General features: G+C 49.2%; 1 protein-coding gene and 1 long non-coding RNA gene across 2 annotated transcripts in view; one reads left to right on the forward strand and one right to left on the reverse strand.

The window, feature by feature from the left end:
- The window catches only part of PITPNA (phosphatidylinositol transfer protein alpha), a 44,908-nt gene extending 28,988 nt beyond the window's left edge, over positions 1–15,920 (forward strand). Inside the window, exons 9-12 of the mRNA XM_030800375.1 lie at positions 57–167; positions 961–1,083; positions 12,249–12,316; positions 13,377–15,920. Coding sequence (XP_030656235.1) covers positions 57–167; positions 961–1,083; positions 12,249–12,293 — 279 coding nt within the window. The 3' untranslated portion in view covers positions 12,294–12,316; positions 13,377–15,920. The remainder of the gene's footprint in view (positions 1–56; positions 168–960; positions 1,084–12,248; positions 12,317–13,376) is intronic.
- On the reverse strand, positions 15,813–16,983 carry LOC115831547. Its single transcript, XR_004027062.1, has 2 exons — positions 16,823–16,983; positions 15,813–16,190 (listed from the first exon to the last, which is right to left on the reverse strand). It is a non-coding gene; the product is annotated as an uncharacterized LOC115831547 (long non-coding RNA).
- Between the last annotated feature and the right edge of the window lie 22 nt (positions 16,984–17,005).

Here is a 17,005-nt window from a genome sequence, read left to right on the forward strand (position 1 = left end):
TGGCCTGAGGTCTGCCCGTTGTTACTTGCCTACCCGTGTATATGTTTCTAATGCAGCAAGAGCTTGTAAACCAGAAGGACTGCCCGTATATGTGTGCATACAAACTGGTGACTGTCAAGTTCAAGTGGTGGGGCCTGCAGAACAAAGTGGAGAACTTTATCCATAAGGTAAGTAGCTTGGCTGAGGCCTTCCCAGTGACTGCGTGTATGTGCGGTGGGGGGTGTTTGGCCGAATGAAGAAGATGGCCCAGCCCATGTGACCTGCATGACAGGGTTGCCAACATGAGCATACCTCACAGTTTGGCGGCTTCCCAGCTGCCCACCTTCCCTTGCACTTAAGTATCTTACAGTTTAATGCTGTCTTTCCAGGGGCACCACATGTGACAGGGAAGGAAACTGAGGCAAAAGAAGGCCACAGGAAGGGACTTGCTATGACTGACCTACAAATAAAACTCAGTCTTTCTTTTCTTGCAGCTAAAAGGCAAGAGGTACTGTGAGCCAGATTGGCCAGTGCCCTGAATTACTCTGCTGGGCAGATCTAAGGACTTTTATAGCGTTTTAATCCTCCGACGTGTTTGAGCCTCACTTGGGCCATATTTCATAGCTGCTGGCCAGTTTTAATCTGGCATTAGACACCAGAGACAGGAAGAAATGTGGCAGTGGTTTGGGGCCCTTGGCTTGCGTAGGAGTTCATGGGCTGCTGTCTTGCTAGTGCTTTGGGCAGAGGGCCTAGTGTGAGGTAGGCGTCCTTCTTTCTTGGGGGCTCCCTCCTACCTGTTAGACACGTGAAGGCAAAGGTCATTGACCCATGGCTGGTCCAGATAACCAGCCGGGCATTACTCCTCCTCCTGTACCCCCATCCCCAGTCTAGTGTGGGCATTCGTGTGGAGTGCATGGAGAGAAGGGCTGTGGCAGCAGCCTTTGCCTTCTGCGTTCTAACGTGGTTCCCTCCTTTCTATAGCAAGAGAGGCGTCTGTTTACAAACTTCCACAGGCAGCTGTTCTGCTGGCTCGATAAGTGGGTTGACCTGACCATGGACGACATTCGAAGGATGGAAGAAGAGACAAAGAGACAGCTGGATGAAGTAAGTGGGGGCTCTGGGGGCTCTCAGTTAGATAAACACACGAAGATTAAGGAGACCGTTTTGCTGGGGCACTTCACCGAGAGCACCATCCTGTAGTTCTGGGAACGTGTCAGTGTCTGCTCCAGGGAAGGTGTCCTGGGCAATATGTGGGCACTATATGGAAGAAAACAGCCTGTGCTCTTGAATTGACAGTTGAGTTGAAGTCTTGGCATATCCACAGAGACAAATATGGCAGTATGTGCCGAATGCCAAGTGGGTAATACGGCTGCTACAGCGATGCTTCAGAGCCTGGTGGGGAAGAGTGTGCAGGGCTGCAGAGCTGGAGGTGACCCTGGGAGGAGGCAGGCTGGGCTGACCTGTGAATACCATGCACGTTACCCACAGAGGACAGCCACAGCGCACGCAGGAGCTGACAGCTGGCGGCTGTCTATGGTCGTTTTGAGCTATCAGAGTTGGGAGCTTTTGCTTTTCTTTTTTTGGCCTTGGCGTGGATCGCAGAAGGAGGGTTCCCTGTTCCTCAGGAGCCTAAAGACCTAGCACTTCTCATGCCTCATTTGGAGATGCTGACGCTTCCCTGAGAGGCCCACTCAGAGGAGATTGTCAGTAACATTCAAGCACTCACTGTGTGCCATGCACCATTCTGAGGGCCTTTACGTACACCGTCCTGCAGTCTTCACGATACCCCGTGAGGAGGTGCTGCTGCTCTCCCTACCCTCAGATGAGGAAGTGGAGGCTCTGAGAACTCAATGCTGCGGTGCCCTGGGTCACACTGTCTTACAGATGATATGGTCAGAGTAAGAGCCCAGGACTCTCTGGCCCCGGAACCACAGCTCTTAATCACTCCCCTGTACTCCTCCCTCTAAATGCAATTTTGGGCCCTCCTGCCGTCTTGGAGCTAAAAATATAATAAGGCAGGAAGCTCCGTTTCATAAGAACTGCCATCACTTCTTCCTCCTTGCCCCAGGTGGGGTTGGCATGGAGTTTGGGTATCCAGTAGAGGCATTGCTTTGCAACAGCCACCCAGCTCTCCTGCAGGGCCTCAGGCGAGAGCCAGGCTTGGGCGCCCATGCTGCCGTGCTGCACGGACGCTCCCTGCTTCACCATGCTGGTCTAGGGCGAAAACTGGGTCCAGAAGTTCTTCCTCTGGAACCCCGCAGCGAACTGTTTTTACCATCCAGAATGATACTTTTCCTGGGCTGACTCACTGGTAAGTGGTGCACTGAGTTGGTTCCTGTTGAAGGCAGATGTTTTGGTTATTCATTTAGCTACATTTAGCAGGGAAGTGGCAGGATTTCATTGGGGCACAATCCCTGATTCTTTTGCTAAGGATCTTTAGGAAGGGGTAGACCTCAGTGTCCAGGGGTCTGGTGATTCTGACTGGGTAAGAGAAGCCTGAGGCTTTTGGTCACCCTAGTCCTGAAAAAAGAAAGGGAAAATGTTAACAAATGAAGAAACGTAGAGACTTTCATTGGAGGTTTAGCCTGGAGCTTCAGCCATCCACTGCCTGACAAAGGCCAGCATGACGTATGTTGGGGTTTGTGGAAGTGTTTGCTGTCCACCTTTCATTTCTTCGGGTAGAATTCAAATTCTTGGAGCTAGAAGAACTCTCCAGAGGATCTACTGGATCTACTTTCTTCAGATCCAAACTTTGAGAGCCCTCAGTGTTAGAGAGTTGTTTTTTAATCTCTCCCCCTTTTGAAAATCTTTCTCGGCTGGGCGTGGTGGCTCACACCTATAATCCCAGCACTTTGGGAGGCTAAGGTGGGCAGATCACGAGGTCAGGAGTCTGAGACCAACTTGGCCAACATGGTGAAACCCTGTCTCTGCTAAAAATACAAAAAATTAGCCTGGCGTGGTGGCAGGCGCCTGTAATCCCAGCTGCTCGGGAGGCTGAGGCAGGAGAATCGCTTGAACCTAGGAGGCGGAGGTTGCAGTGAGCAGAGATCATGCCATTGCACTCCAGCCTGGGCGATAGAGCAAGACTCCGTCTCGAGGGAAAAAAAAAAGAAAAGAAAATCTCTCCATTCCATGGAGAATCATGGCCAAAAGCTTAGGTGATCACCGTCCTCCAGGATAACTGCAAATAGAAGAAACTCTCTTTGGGATTAGAATTTTAAAACTCGTCTGCAGTGGGAGAGAAAGCAAGTCCACCTCATTGTGGTACATGTTGTGGCCTCTTTAGCAACTGTGCAGGACCTCTGTGGCTGACTGTGCTTGGTGTGGCTTGCCTTTTTATTTTTTTGTCTATCTAAAAATAAATGTTTTATCAAAGTTATATTTTGTAGTTTTAAAACTCAGCATCCCAGGATTATGTGTCCCACCCCCTCAGAAGCAGCCCCTTGTAATTCTGATGGTTGTTTCTTTTGTTAATTACTTCCAAACTTTCCAATAATCTGTGCTGATGCTCTTAGTAGTTCCTTTTTTTTTTTTAAGAGGTGAGGTTGTGTTCTGTCACCCAAGCTGGAGTGCTTGGCATCGTGCAGTGGCATGATCATAGCTCACTGCAGCTTCAAACTCCCAGGCTCAAAAATCCTTTTAATTCTTTTTTTTTTTTTTTTTTTTTTTTTTTTTGAGACAGGGTCTCAAAAAAAATGAGGCTTAAAGATTTGGGAAGCAAGGGATTGAGAGATTAGTTCTTTGCCCTGAAAAGAAAAAATTTCTGGAAATATGTGCCTGTAGGAAAACAGTTTCTTTCTGTCTCTCTCTCTTTCTCCCCAACTTGCCTTTTTTCTCCCTTTCCCAAGCTCTTGCTCTCTTAAGAGGCCCATAATCTGAAAAATGGAAGGAGAAAACTTGTTTTCTATTTTTTTTTTTCTTTTGAAACGGAGTCTCGGTCTGTCACCCAGGCTGGAGTACAGTGATACAGTGATGTGATCTTGGCTCACTGCAGCCTCGGACTCCCCAATTCAAGCAATTCTCATGTCACAGCCTCCCGAGTAGCTGGGACTACAGGTGCACACCACCACGCCCGGCTAATTTTTGTGTTTTTAGTAGAGACAGGGTTTCCCCATGTTGCCCGGGCTGGTCTGGAACTCCTGAGCTCAGGTGACCTACCCGCCTCAGCCTCCTAAGGTGCTAGGATTACAGTTGTGAGCCACTGTGCCCAGCCAAGAATCTAAATTTTTTTTTTTTTTTTTTTTTTTTTTTTTTTGAGATAGAGTCTTGCTCTGTCGCCCAGGCTGGAGTGCAGTGGCGCGATCTCGGCTCACTGCAAGCTCCGCCTCCCGGGTTCACACCATTCTCCTGCCTCAGCCTCTCCGAGTAGCTGGGACTACAGGCGCCCGCCACCACGCCTGGCTAATTTTTTTTGTATTTTTAGTAGAGACAGGGTTTCACTGTGGTCTCGATCTCCTGACCTCGTGGTCCGCCCCCCTCGGCCTCCCAAAGTGCTGGGATTACAAGCCTGAGCCACCGCGCCTGGCCAAATTTTATTTTTTTTTGAGACAGAACCTTGCTGTGTCACCCAGGCTGGAGTGGAGTGGCGCCAGGCTGGAGTGCACTGGCACAATCTCGGCTCACAGCAACCTCCACCTCCCAGGTTCTAGCAATTCTCCTGCCTCAGCCTCCCAAGTAGCTGGGACTACAGGCACCTGCCACCACATGCCACTAATTTTCTATTTTTAGTAGAGAGGTGGTTTCACCATGTTGGCCAGACTAGTCTCGAACACCTGAGCTCAGGCAATCCACCTGCCTTGGCCTCCCAAAGTGCTAGGATTACAGGCATGAGCCACCGCGCCCAGTCTCTAAAACTTTCATAGGAGCTGCAGAGGCTGCAGGATCCCTGTATGTGAAGGATGACACCGCCCTCATGGAGTCTTTTTTTTGTTTGTTTGTTTTTGAGATGGAGTCTTGCTCTGTCGCCCAGGCTGGAGTGCAGTGGCACAATCTCGGCTCACTGCAACCTCTGCCTCCCGGGTTCACACCATTCACCTGCCTCAGCCTCCTGAGTAGCTGGGATTACAGGTGTGCACCACCATGCCCAGCTAATTTTTGTATTTTTAGTAGAGATGGGATTTCACCATGTTGGCCAGGATGGTCTTGAACTCCTGACCTCAGGTGATCCGCCTGCCTCGGCCTCCCAAAGTGTTGGGATTACAGGCGTGAGCCACCATGCCCAGCCACTCAGGGAGTCTTAATTCCCTCCAACCTGCTGGCAGTGATTGCAGACCATCTGGAACATCAGCCAACATCCCCAATTATGGAAGTAGCTTTGTTTTCTTTTTTTTTTTTTTTTTTGAGACGGAGTCTCGCTCTGTCGCCCAGGCTGGAGTGCAGTGGCGCAATCTCGGCTCACTGCAAGCTCCGCCTCCCGGGTTCTGCCTCACGCCATTCTCCTGCCTCAGCCTCTCCGAGTAGCTGGGACTACAGGCGCCCGCCACCATGCCCGGCTAATTTTTTGTATTTTTTTTTAGTAGAGACGGGGTTTCACCGTGGTCGCGATCTCCTGACCTCGTGATCCGCCCGCCTCGGCCTCCCAAAGTGCTGGGATTACACGCGTGAGCCACCGCGCCCCGCCTTTACTTTTTTTTTTTTAAAGAGAGACAGTCTCGCTCTGTGGCCTAGGCTAGAGTGCAGTGCTGTGATCATAGCTCACTGCAGCCCTCAACTTCTGGGCTCAAGTGATCCTCCCACGTTAAGCTCCTAAGTAGCTAGGACTTCAGGTCCCACCACTACACTTGACTAATTTTTTTTAGAAATAAGATCTCAGTATGTTGTTCAGGCTGGTCTTGAATTATTGGTCTCAAGTGATCCTCCCACCTTGGTTTCCCAAAGTGCTGGGATTACCATCATGAGCCACTCACTATTCCTGGCCCTGTTTTCTTTTTAAATACAGTTTAGGGCATGGTGGCTCAAGTCTGTAATCCCAGCACTTTGGGAGGCTAAGGCGGGCTGATCACCTGAGGTCAGGAGTTCAAGACCAGCCTGGCCAACATGGAGAAACCCCATCTCTACTAAAAATACAAAAATCAGCCAGGTGTGGTGGTGCATGCCTGTAATCCTAGCTACTTGGGAGGCTGAGACAGGAGAATCGCTTGAACCCAGGAGGCAGAAATTGTAGTGAGCCGAGATCACACCGCTGCACTCCAGCCTGGGTGACAGAACAAGACAGGGTCTCACACCGTTGCCTAGGCTGGAGTATGGCAGCCTGAAACGCTTGGATTCAACTGATCCACCCACCTCAGCCTCCCAAGTAGCTGGGACTACAGGCGCAGGCCACCACGCCTACCTAATTTTTAAAATTTGCTTAATTTTTGTAGAGACAGGATCTTGCTATGTTGTCCAGGCTGGTCTCAAACTCCCAGCCACAAGTGATCCTTCCACCTCAGCCTCCCAAAGTGTTGGGATTGTAGGCGTGGGCCAACACACCCAGCCAGCTTCATTTCTGCACCAAACCTTTTATTTTGAAATGATTGAAAGATTCTCTTGCAGTTATAAAAAATAATGTGGAAAGAGCTATGTACCCTTTACCCAGTTTTTGCCAATGGTAACATCTTGCAAAACTATAGTACAATGTAATAACTTGGATATTAACATTGACACTTTACTATTTTTTCAGATCAAAGGCGTATTTCATACTTAATGGTCAAAATGATTTTCAAAAGATAGAAAAAAAATTTTTAAATAGAAGTCCAAATAACTAATAGATGAATACATAAATAAAAGTCTCTTTGTTTCAGCCCCTGGCCTCATTCCCTAGAGGAAACCACTGTTAAAAACAAAAACAAACCGGGGCTGGGCATGGTGGCTCACACCTCCCAGCACTTTGGGAGGCCGAGGCGGGTGGATCACCTGAGCTTGGGAGTTTGAGACAGCCTGAGCAACATGGAGAAACCCCATCTACTAAAAATACCAAAAATTAGCCAGGCGTGGTGGTGCACGCCTGCAATCCAAGCTACTCGGGAGGCTGAGGCAGGAGAATCACTTGAACCCGGGAGGCGGAGGTTGCAGTGAGCCAACATCATGACACTGCATTCTAGCCTGGGTGACAGAGCAAGACTCCGTCTCAAAAAACAAACAAAAAAAGATTGAAGTAATGAATTTTATTTCAGTGGTGCCCTCTGCGGGGAACCTTGTTTCTGACAATAGGGGAAGCTATCATGTTCCTGGTAGGAGGTTGCATCTTATTTCAAGCAGTGGGAAAATAGGACCTGGCTTTGCATTAGTAACTGAAGCAAGGTGGTGAACTCTCAGCGTGTGTAAGGATCTGGTTGAGAAGGAGCTTTGCTCCCATGATGTTAAATTCTCTGATTATTGAAAACTTTTGTAAATGGTCATTAGTGAGCAAATTGTCTTTTTTTAAAATTCTATTATGAAAGAGTTTTAAACTTACGGAAAATAGGCAAGAAGAGTACCAAGAACTCCTGTACACTCCTTTGCCCAGAGACTATTCCTTTAGAGCAAAGGCTACAGCCCAGGATCACGTACTTCACCCCATTCATCACAGTGCTCGTTTCTGTCCACCTGGTGCCGCTCCTCAGTCTTCCTGAACCTCCACGATTTTGGCGTTTGTGGAGGTTATAGGCTGATCATTTTGAAGAATGTCTTTCAATGTGGATTTATGTTTCTGCACGATTAGACCCCACCTGTGTATTTGAAGCCTGAATGTCACAGACTCTGTTCTTTTTATCCTATTCTGTGTCTTTCTGTCCAGTTACTGGTGAGGTTACTGCTGTCCCCTTGAAGCACAAGGTGTTCCGGATTTGTCTTGTTTTTTCATGACCCTGTAACTGGCCACATCTTCAAGGAGCGCTGCTTCCGTATAGTGGAGAGGGGTGTTTGGAAATGAGATCTGGGTGCTGGGTGTGCCTATTTCCACTAGGGTATTGCAGCTCCCAGACTTTCTCATAGGATAGAGCTAGGGGACTTGCACATTTATAGTTATTTCTGTATCTGCATCATATATCATGTTCACACAAATGCATCTAATTCCAATCTAACATCACAGGGTTGTCTTTTAAAAATATGACAAGCTGGCCATGCATGGTGGCTCACGCCTGTAATCCCAGCACTTTGGGAGGCCAAGGCAGGCGGATCACCTGAGGTTGGGAGAACAGCCTGGCCAACATGGAGAAACCCCATCTCTACTAAAAATAGAAAATTAGCCAGGCGTGGTGGCACATGCCTGTAATCCCAGCTACTCGGGAGGCTGAGGCAGGAGAATCGCTTGAACCCGGGAGGTGGAGGGTGCAGTGAGCCAAGATTGCGCCACTGCACTCTAGCCTGGGCGACAGAGTGACAGAGTGAGACCTTGTCTCAAAAAAACAAAAAAAAAAAAAGTTTCCCAGTGGAGAACTACTGCCAGAGATAGAATCTCCACAAAATGTGGCAGTATTAAATTTTCAGTGACTAGAATACAATTCTGAAGTGGGCTATGGCTTAAAATTCCAGGTTCTTCAGAGCTTCTATACACATCTCCTTTGCTATAGGACAGTGTCTGGAACGAAAGAATAAAATAAACAACATTTGAAACAGGGTCTCAAATAATTTTTTATCGGCCGGGCGTGGTGGCTCATGTTTGTAATCCCAGCACTTTGGGAGGCTGAGGCAGGCGGGTCATGAGGTCAGAAGTTTGAGACCAGCCTGACCAACATGGTGAAACCTCGTCTCTACTAAAAATACAAAAATTAGCCAGGCATGGTGGCGTGCGCTTGTAATCCCAGCTATTCAGGAGGCTGAGGCAGGAGAATCGCTTGAACCCAGGAGGCAGAGATTGCAGTGAGCCAAGATCATGCCACTGCACTCCAGCCTGGGCGACAGAGCAAGACTCTGTCTCAAAAAAAATAATAATTTTTTATTATATAACATAAATAACATTTGGAACAGCGTTTCCAATAATTTTTTATCTCTACAACAGGCCCCCAAATACTGAGTGTATACTCCCACGCCAAGCACTCTGCTGTGCTAAGTACATGAAAATCTCTCTTTTTTTTTTTTTTTTTTTTTCTTTTTTGAGATGTAGTCTCACCCTGTCGCCCAGGCTGGAGTGCAGTGGTGCGATCTCGGCTCACTGCAACCTCCGCCTCCCGGGTTGAAACTATTCTCCTGCCTCAGCATCCCAAGTAGCTGGGATTACAGGCGCCTGCCACAATGCCCAGATAATAGTTTTTGAATTTTTAGTAGAGACAGGGTTTCACCATGCTGGCCAGGCTGGTCTTGAACTGCTGACCGCACATCTTAAATCTTCATCACAACCCCATGTACTGTTATCTCTATTTTATTATTATAGAAATTGGGGCTTAGGCCAGACTCAGTGGCTCAAACCTGTAATCCCAGCACTTTGGGAGGCTGAGGAGGGTGGATTGCTTGAGTCCAAGAGTGTCAGACCAGCCTGGGCAACATGGCGAAACCCTATCTCTACAAAAAATACAAAAATTAGCCTGGCATGGTGATCACACCGCTGCACTCCAGCCCGAGTGACACAGTGAGGCCCTGTCTCAAAGAAAAAAAAAAAAAAGGTCAGGTGCGGTGGCTCACGCCTGTAATCCCTGTAATCCCAGCACTTTGGGAGGCCGAGGCGGGCAGATCATGAGGTCAGGAGATCAAGACCATCCTAACACGGTGAAACCCCGTCTCTATTAAAAATACAAAAAATTAGCTGGGTGTGTTGGCGGGCACCTGTAGTCTCAGCTACTCGGGAGGCAGGAGAATGGCGTGAACCCGGGAGGCAGAGCTTGCAGTGAGCCAAGATGGCGCCACTGCACTCCAGCCTGGGCAACTGAGCGAGACTCCGCCTCAAAAAAAAAAACAAAGAAAAAGAAAAAAACTGAGGCTTAGAAGCAGTGCAGTAACTTATTCAAGGTCATACAATTAGTGATGGAGTCAGAATACAATCTAGGCCAGGCGCAGTGGCTCATGCCTGTAATCCCAGCACTTTGGGAGGCCATGGCGGGAGGACTACTTAAGCCCAGGGGTTCAAGACCAGCCTGGGCAATACAATGAGACCCTGTCTCCACATACACCAAAAAAATAAAAAATCAGCCAGGCAGCCGGGTGCAGTGGCTCACGCCTGTAATCCCAGCATTTTGGGAGGCTGAGGCAGGCGGATCATGAGGTTAGGAGATTGAGATCATCCTGACCAACATGGTGAAACCCCGTCCCTACTAAAATACAAAGAAAAATTAGCCAGGCATGGTGGCGTGTGCCTATAGTCCCAGCTACTGGGGAGGCTGAGGCAGGGGAATTGCTTGAACCCAGGAGGCAGAGATTGCAGTGAGCCGAGATCGTACCACTGCCATCCAGCCTGGCAACAGAGTGAGACTGTGTCTCAAAAAAAAAAAAAAAAAAAAAAAAAGCCAGGCATGGTGGCACATGCCTGTAGTCCCAGCTTCTTGGGATGCTGAGGCAGGAGGATCACTTGAGCCAGGGGGGTCGAGGCTGTAGTGAACCATGATTGCGCCACTGCACTCCATCCTGGGCAACAGAGCCGGACCCTGTCTCAAAACAGAATACAGTCTAGGGAGTTTCATTCTAGGAGCTATGCTCTTAGGTGCTCAAAATTTGTTGAACATTATAAAGAACAAAAGTTGAGCAGAAAACTAATGGATAGTGAAGAAATACTTATTGACATTCTTCACATAGGATAGAGTCTTCAAATCAGAACTGATTTTAGAGAGATCACATCTATAGCATCCCCATTAAGTGATGTCTGCTTCTGCCTGGAAGGTGCCAGTGACAGGGACCACTTGGTGCCTCCACAGAAGCCCCCATCCTGTTTTCCAGCAGCCTCGCACATCTGTGGATCTGAGACCTGCCCCTGCACTTTGCACTTCTGCATCCTTGTGCCTAGTTCTGACACCACATTGTGCCCACCTTTAAACAGGTCAGGAAAGGGAAGTTCTGTTCCTCTGCCAGGAACTCCTCTCCCGGAGAGCCACAGGATTTTCTCCCTCATTTCTTTCAGGTTTCGTCTCAAACCTCACTTACAATCTTCCGTAACTACCTAAAATAGCACTTACCCCCAGTCATTCTTTTTTTTTTTTTTTTTGAGACGGAGTCTCCCTCTGTCGCCCAGGCTGGAGTGCAGTGGCGCCATCTCGGCTCACTGCAAGCTCCGCCTCCCGGGTTCACGCCATTCTCCTGCCTCAGCCTCTCCAAGTAGCTGGGACTACAGGCGCCCGCCACCACGCCCGGCTAATTTTTTGTATTTTTAGTAGAGACGGGGTTTCACCATGGTCTCGATCTCCTGACCTCATGATCCGCCCGCCTTGGCCTCCCAAAGTGCTGGGATTACAAGCGTGAGCCACCGCGCCCGGCCTCCCACAGTCATTCTCTATCCGAGCAGCCCACAGTCCCAGCTGACATAGATGAATGTTTGTTCTCTGCCCACCCTGCCCCAGAATATAAGCTCCTTGAGGAGAGAACTGGTCTGTTTAGTTCACAGCTAAATATCCCCAGCCCTCTGGAAGTTCCTAGCACTAAAGAGATGCCTCACTGAGGCCAGGCACAGTGGCTCACGCCTGTAATCCAAGCACTTCAGGAGGCCAAGGCAGGCGGATCACCTGAGGTCAGGAGTTCAAGATCAGCCTGGCCAACATGGTGAAACCCCGTCTCCCCTAAAAATACAAAAATTAGCCGGGCGTGATGGTGCATACCTGTAATCCCAGCTACTCGGGAGGCTGAGGCAGTATAATCACTTGAATCCAGGAGGCAGAGGTTGCAGTGAGCCAACACTGCGCCACTGCACTCCAGCCTGGGCGACAGAGCAAGACTCCCCACACACACACAAAAAGATGTTTCATAAGTATTTGTTGAATGAATAAATGAATGAAACGGGCCAAGTGTGGTGGCTCACACCTATGCTGTAATGCCAGCACTTTGGGAGGTTGAGGCAGAGGATCGCGTGAGGTCAGGAGTCCAAGACCAGCCTGGTCAACATAGGAAGACCCCCCCACACACACACGTCTCTACCAAAAAAAAAAAAAAAAAAAAAAAAGGTGCTTCAAACACCGTGACACAAGGAAGAGAACTAGAAATCATGAATGGTGAGGCCAGTGACACAGATCTGGAAATGTATGGCTTCGAGTCCATATGCAGAATTCTTCCGTCCTTCCAGTGTCTTACTTTTTACACAAAATATGTCCCACCCCACCTATGGGCAGGACTGAGAAGGCGGGAGTTACATCAGCGGCAGGAGCCTTCCATTTTTCCTGCTTTTTCTGTTCCAGATGAGACAAAAGGACCCAGTGAAAGGAATGACAGCAGATGACTAAAGTCGCCTTTCCCTCTCTGCACTGTACGTACCAAATTTCTCACTGCGTGTCACAGACACTAAGATCAGTTTGGGTTTCAAGGCCTCAGCAGCTCACTATGGAGTCAGCAAACCTATTCCTCCTTCCCTCTAGTAATGATGGTTGCTACGCTTAATAGCTCTCCACTTCCACTAGGAGATTATGGCCACTGGGACATTTCAGGGACGTTTTCCAAAGAACCACCCAGATAGAGACATGGACAGGGAGGGTGGTAAGAAGTGGACGGGGGTGGTGGATATAGAAGGGAAGTTCATCTGCTGCTAATCACTCCTCCTGTCTGGCAACTTGATCCATCTCAAGTTGCACCTGTCATGCTGGGCACTCCCTGGCCTTCCCACACCAGCGCCAGCTCCCAAAAGCTGCCATTACCTGCCCTTCCCCCTTGGAAAACTTGACGGCCAGACAGCTTTTGTTAGCGCCCACTGTTGTGTCTGGTGCTTCATTTCCTTCCTCTTTATACCCCCCGATCCCATACTAAGCTGCCCTCATCACAGGTGGCATCTTTCAGATGCTGGGAGGGTGTTTCTGCCCAGGTCACAGGGCCAGATTGGGGGCCCCTTGTTTCATGTTGTCACTCTTCCCCAAGCCCCTTCCTTCCGTTAGCGCTCGGTGCTGGTTTCCCAGTGCCCTGTACACCACCCGAGTCATGGGATTCCAGCAGCTCAAAGCAGTCTTAATCACTGAATGAAAAACCTGGCTGTGCTCCCAATTAGGCTCAGAGAGAAAATTACTTTTGCAAATAAAAACTGGCCTCTAACACTAAGGGTAAGGAGGGCCAGGGTCTCACTAGCAGTGATGCCAGGCCCTGCTTACTCTCCCTGCCCCGTGTTCCTAAAGCAGCTTCTGGGAGGCAGGAGGGTGGAATTAGGTGGACTGCTGTGATGCCAGCTTGTCAGTCACTGCTCGGGCCTTAGTGCCCTCCCCTACTCCCTTCCCCACCCACCCACTGGCTTCCCTCCTCCTTTTGAAATTCCCCATTCATGATGATTAACAGTGTTTCTGTTTTCTCCTCTTGCTTCCTTAATACTTTCATTTTTCTTCTAGTTTTGCAAGACAGTGGTCAACAGGAAGACCCAGCAGCTCCACCCTCCCAAGTGACAGGCCATCTTCGGACGCAGCCGTTCTGTGCCCATTCTTCAGGCAACTTTCGATTCCTTACTGTAGCTAATTCTAGATGCCCTTTAATATTGTGAACAAATAGACCGTCTGGTGTTACAGAGCCCGCGTGTGCAGGAGCCTGCTCCTCCGAGATACGTGGCGTGTAGGTTGCTGTATTTACAGCTCCTCCGTCTCTCTCCATTGTGTTCTGACCCATTTCTGTGTGTGCCCCCAACCTTTATTTCCAAGTGACATTTTCAGTCTTATCAAATAGCTGCCTTTTGTGATGTGGTGATTTAAATGATTTAAGTTCATTTGTTCTCAACCTTGGGATAAACTGAGGTATTTTGCTTCCTGGGCAGATCTTTGCAATTTTGAGTGCTCATATGGGGAGTGGGGATGAGCTAAAGATACAGTGTCCCCCCACCACTTCCACAAAATAGCAATGTGGTTTTGCAGCTCTGACTTCTGCTCCCAGTAACCCATCGTTAGGGCACTCTAGCACTATGGAGGTACCCAAGGCTCAGCCAGTCTCTATTTAAGAAAATTTAACAAATACGAATAACCCTGCCCCAATCACTGAATCTCTAGTTACTACTCTTAGAAACACCTGTGGCTTCTTGGCCCTCCTGTTGCCCGCTCTGAATCTCTCTGCAGAGTCTACAGAATTGCCCCAGTCAACTCTCCACTTGGAGGGAATTGTCCAGTGTGGCCCCTAGAATTGAGTCACCCCCTAGATATCAACTGTCCGACCCCGAGGAGCTCTGTAAGTCCCTGCTCCTCCTCTTCCCTTTGGGGCTGGTGCTGCCACTCAGCAATAATCCTCTTTTCTCTGTGCTTTCTTAGGTCCCTGTCCTCTGTCTTTGAGGCTGGTTAGGACGCAAGAGTCCTGATCTTTCATGCTGCACAATATGAGCATGCAAAAAGCTTTTTCCAGCAGAACATGTTCCCTTCGTCTCCAGTTGCCGGAAAGGAATTTGGGGATCAAGAACTTAGCTCCTCCTGCCCCCATGTTGAGTTCTGCCCTGGAAAACCCAAAGCAAGTAGTGATCATAGTACAGGACCCGACCAAAGTAGTCTGGTGAGAAGTCCAGGCTCCAGGGGAACAGACGCTGCCCAGTGTTCATAGCTTCCTACAACTTGACAGAGCCTGAGTTTGCCCTTAGTGGGAGAATGAGAGAGAGCTGTAGTGTCACCTGACATTCCCCAAACCTCGTGAAGCACGTTGGCGTAAATGTGCCGTGATCCCAGCCCACGCTAGCCTGGGTGCATCTGCTAATGAGAGACCAAATCTTTGTCCGGGAAGCAAGAAGTGGGTGGGAGAATGTATCCTTCTGTTTTTGTCAGTTTGTTTGCCTTACTCATTTCTAAGTGCAATAAGGGAGTGTCTCACAGGATTGCACCTGTGGCATCCTGATGGACGCTTCCCTGTAGCCCTGGGACAAGGGTGGACAGACTCAAACCCCCAACATGGTTAGCTCTGACCTTCATTCAGGTCCCTTTGGAACCAGATGTCTTGTTACAGGCAGCTTCCTCTGTGTGAGTCTCCTCACCTTGAGGGGTCTTTAGTAATGCATCTGGGTAGCATCTCAACTGCTGGTAGCATTCATCTGACTTGGAAAGTTGGAGAAGAGGCATTCTTACTGGAGAAAAATGTCAGTGTTTTCCTATAAGCTCTGTGTTACCTATTCATTATATTTGTGCTTAAAGATGTTCCTTCATTCATCAACTAGGGGAAGTCCAGATGTGGGTTATCTTGAAAGAAACAAACTGACATTCTAGGCAGACAGTTGTTTATGTGGTCTGAGGGTCAGCAGCTGTTAAGTCTCCTTCCTTTGGCTCTTGAGACTCACACATATCACTTTAGCCCTAGCAAGGCCTCCTCCCAGCTCCACCTGTTGCCCCAGTTGAAAAGCATCCATTATGAGCTGAGGTCAGCCTGGATCTGGAACTCCAGCCCACATAAACATAAAGGAGGATGTCCCTGGTCTGTTCCATCCCCACGGATGGTGTTGCTGCTGGGCAACAGTGTTGGCTTCTTTTAAGTACCCCCTTTCCTCCTCACCCACCTCCAAACTGAATAGCACTCAGAGGGACTTATGATAAAGGTTCACTCCAGGGGCAGTACCTGAGTGTGTGCCATGCCCCTTCACACCAGCTGCTTCCATCAGAATTCCAGGGTCACAGCCCCAACAGAAGCAGCCGTGCCTCTGTAGGAGGGTGCTGGGGTCTGGCCTTCTCATGCAGAGAGGTCCGGGACAGGGTCAGTATCGTGGGCATGTGTATAGCTTCCCAAGTTCTTCTACGGTCCCTGCTGGGACTCCCTGACTTACTTTGGTTGGTTCCTAGTGCTACTTCTTTTACAAACTACACTTTGTAGAATTGATTAGATTACCTTGTTTATTTAATGTGAGTTTGTGCCTTTTTGTCTCAATCTTCCAATACAGGTATATTGAGAAAAAAAGCAGTCTAATAAAATCCTAGACAGAACTTTCTGGAGTCCAGTTTGGTGATGTCCGTTTTCCAACTGTATGTATCCTCAAACTTGCACTGATAACCCCCATTTTACCAGGGCAGGATTAGGAAGAGGTACAAAGATGTGTCTGAAAAATTTTGCACGTGGATTTCTGCATATAATAGTCCCTTGTCAGTTTACTTACGCAAACATTGCACATCTGAATTGTAATTTGGCCGTTTGCTACTGGCAGGATTTCCTTTTGCTTTTGTCTGCTTCCTCTTCACATCTTCCTCTTTATCCACCTTACCAAACAAGCAAAACATTTACTTAAAGTAGTTTTAGGCCGGGCGCGGTGGCTCACACCTGTAATCGCAGCACTCTGGGAGGCCGAGACGGGTGGATCACCTGAGGTCAGGAGTTGGACACCAGCCTGACTAACATGGTGAAACCCCATGTCAGCTAATTTTTTTTTTTTTTTTTTGAGACGAAGTCTCGCTCTGTCGCGCAGGCTGGGGAGCAGTGGCGCAATCTCAGCTCACTGCAACCTCCACCTCCCGGGTTCAGGCGATTCTCCTGTCTCAGCCTCCCGAGTAGCTGGAATTAACAGGCGCGCGCCATCAAGCCCAGATAACTTTTGTATTTCTAGCAGAGACCGGGTTTCACCATGATGGCCAGGCTGGTCTCGAACTCCTGACCTCAAGTGATCCGCCCGCCTCGGCCTCCCAAAGTGCTGGGATTACAGGCATTGAGCCACCGCGTCCCGGCCTACGTTTCATTTATTGACGGCTAATTTTGTAGGAGTCCAGGAATCCCCAAACGTCCCATATGCAATAGGTAATCCAATCAGTTCGGGGCAGAAAGCCGCCTGAAAGTGGGCGTGGAGAACGGAGGCGCTCCAGCAGCGGCGTAACCGCCACGGGAATGGGGAGATTACCTGCAGCTGGGGGGCGGGGGAGACCGGATCCCAGGCAGGACAGTGGCTAGGATGCGTGTCCCCACCCCCGACCCTCGTCTGACCCCTGGGTCTCTGGATGGCGGGGAGCCGGGGCGAAGACAACACAAAGACTGGGCCCTCGGATCCCTCACGAGTGGGACGGAGGCTGCGGCGGCGGTGAAG

The sequence above is a fragment of the Nomascus leucogenys genome, chromosome 19 (genome assembly GCF_006542625.1).
Source record: "Nomascus leucogenys isolate Asia chromosome 19, Asia_NLE_v1, whole genome shotgun sequence".
Taxonomy (NCBI): domain Eukaryota; kingdom Metazoa; phylum Chordata; class Mammalia; order Primates; family Hylobatidae; genus Nomascus; species Nomascus leucogenys.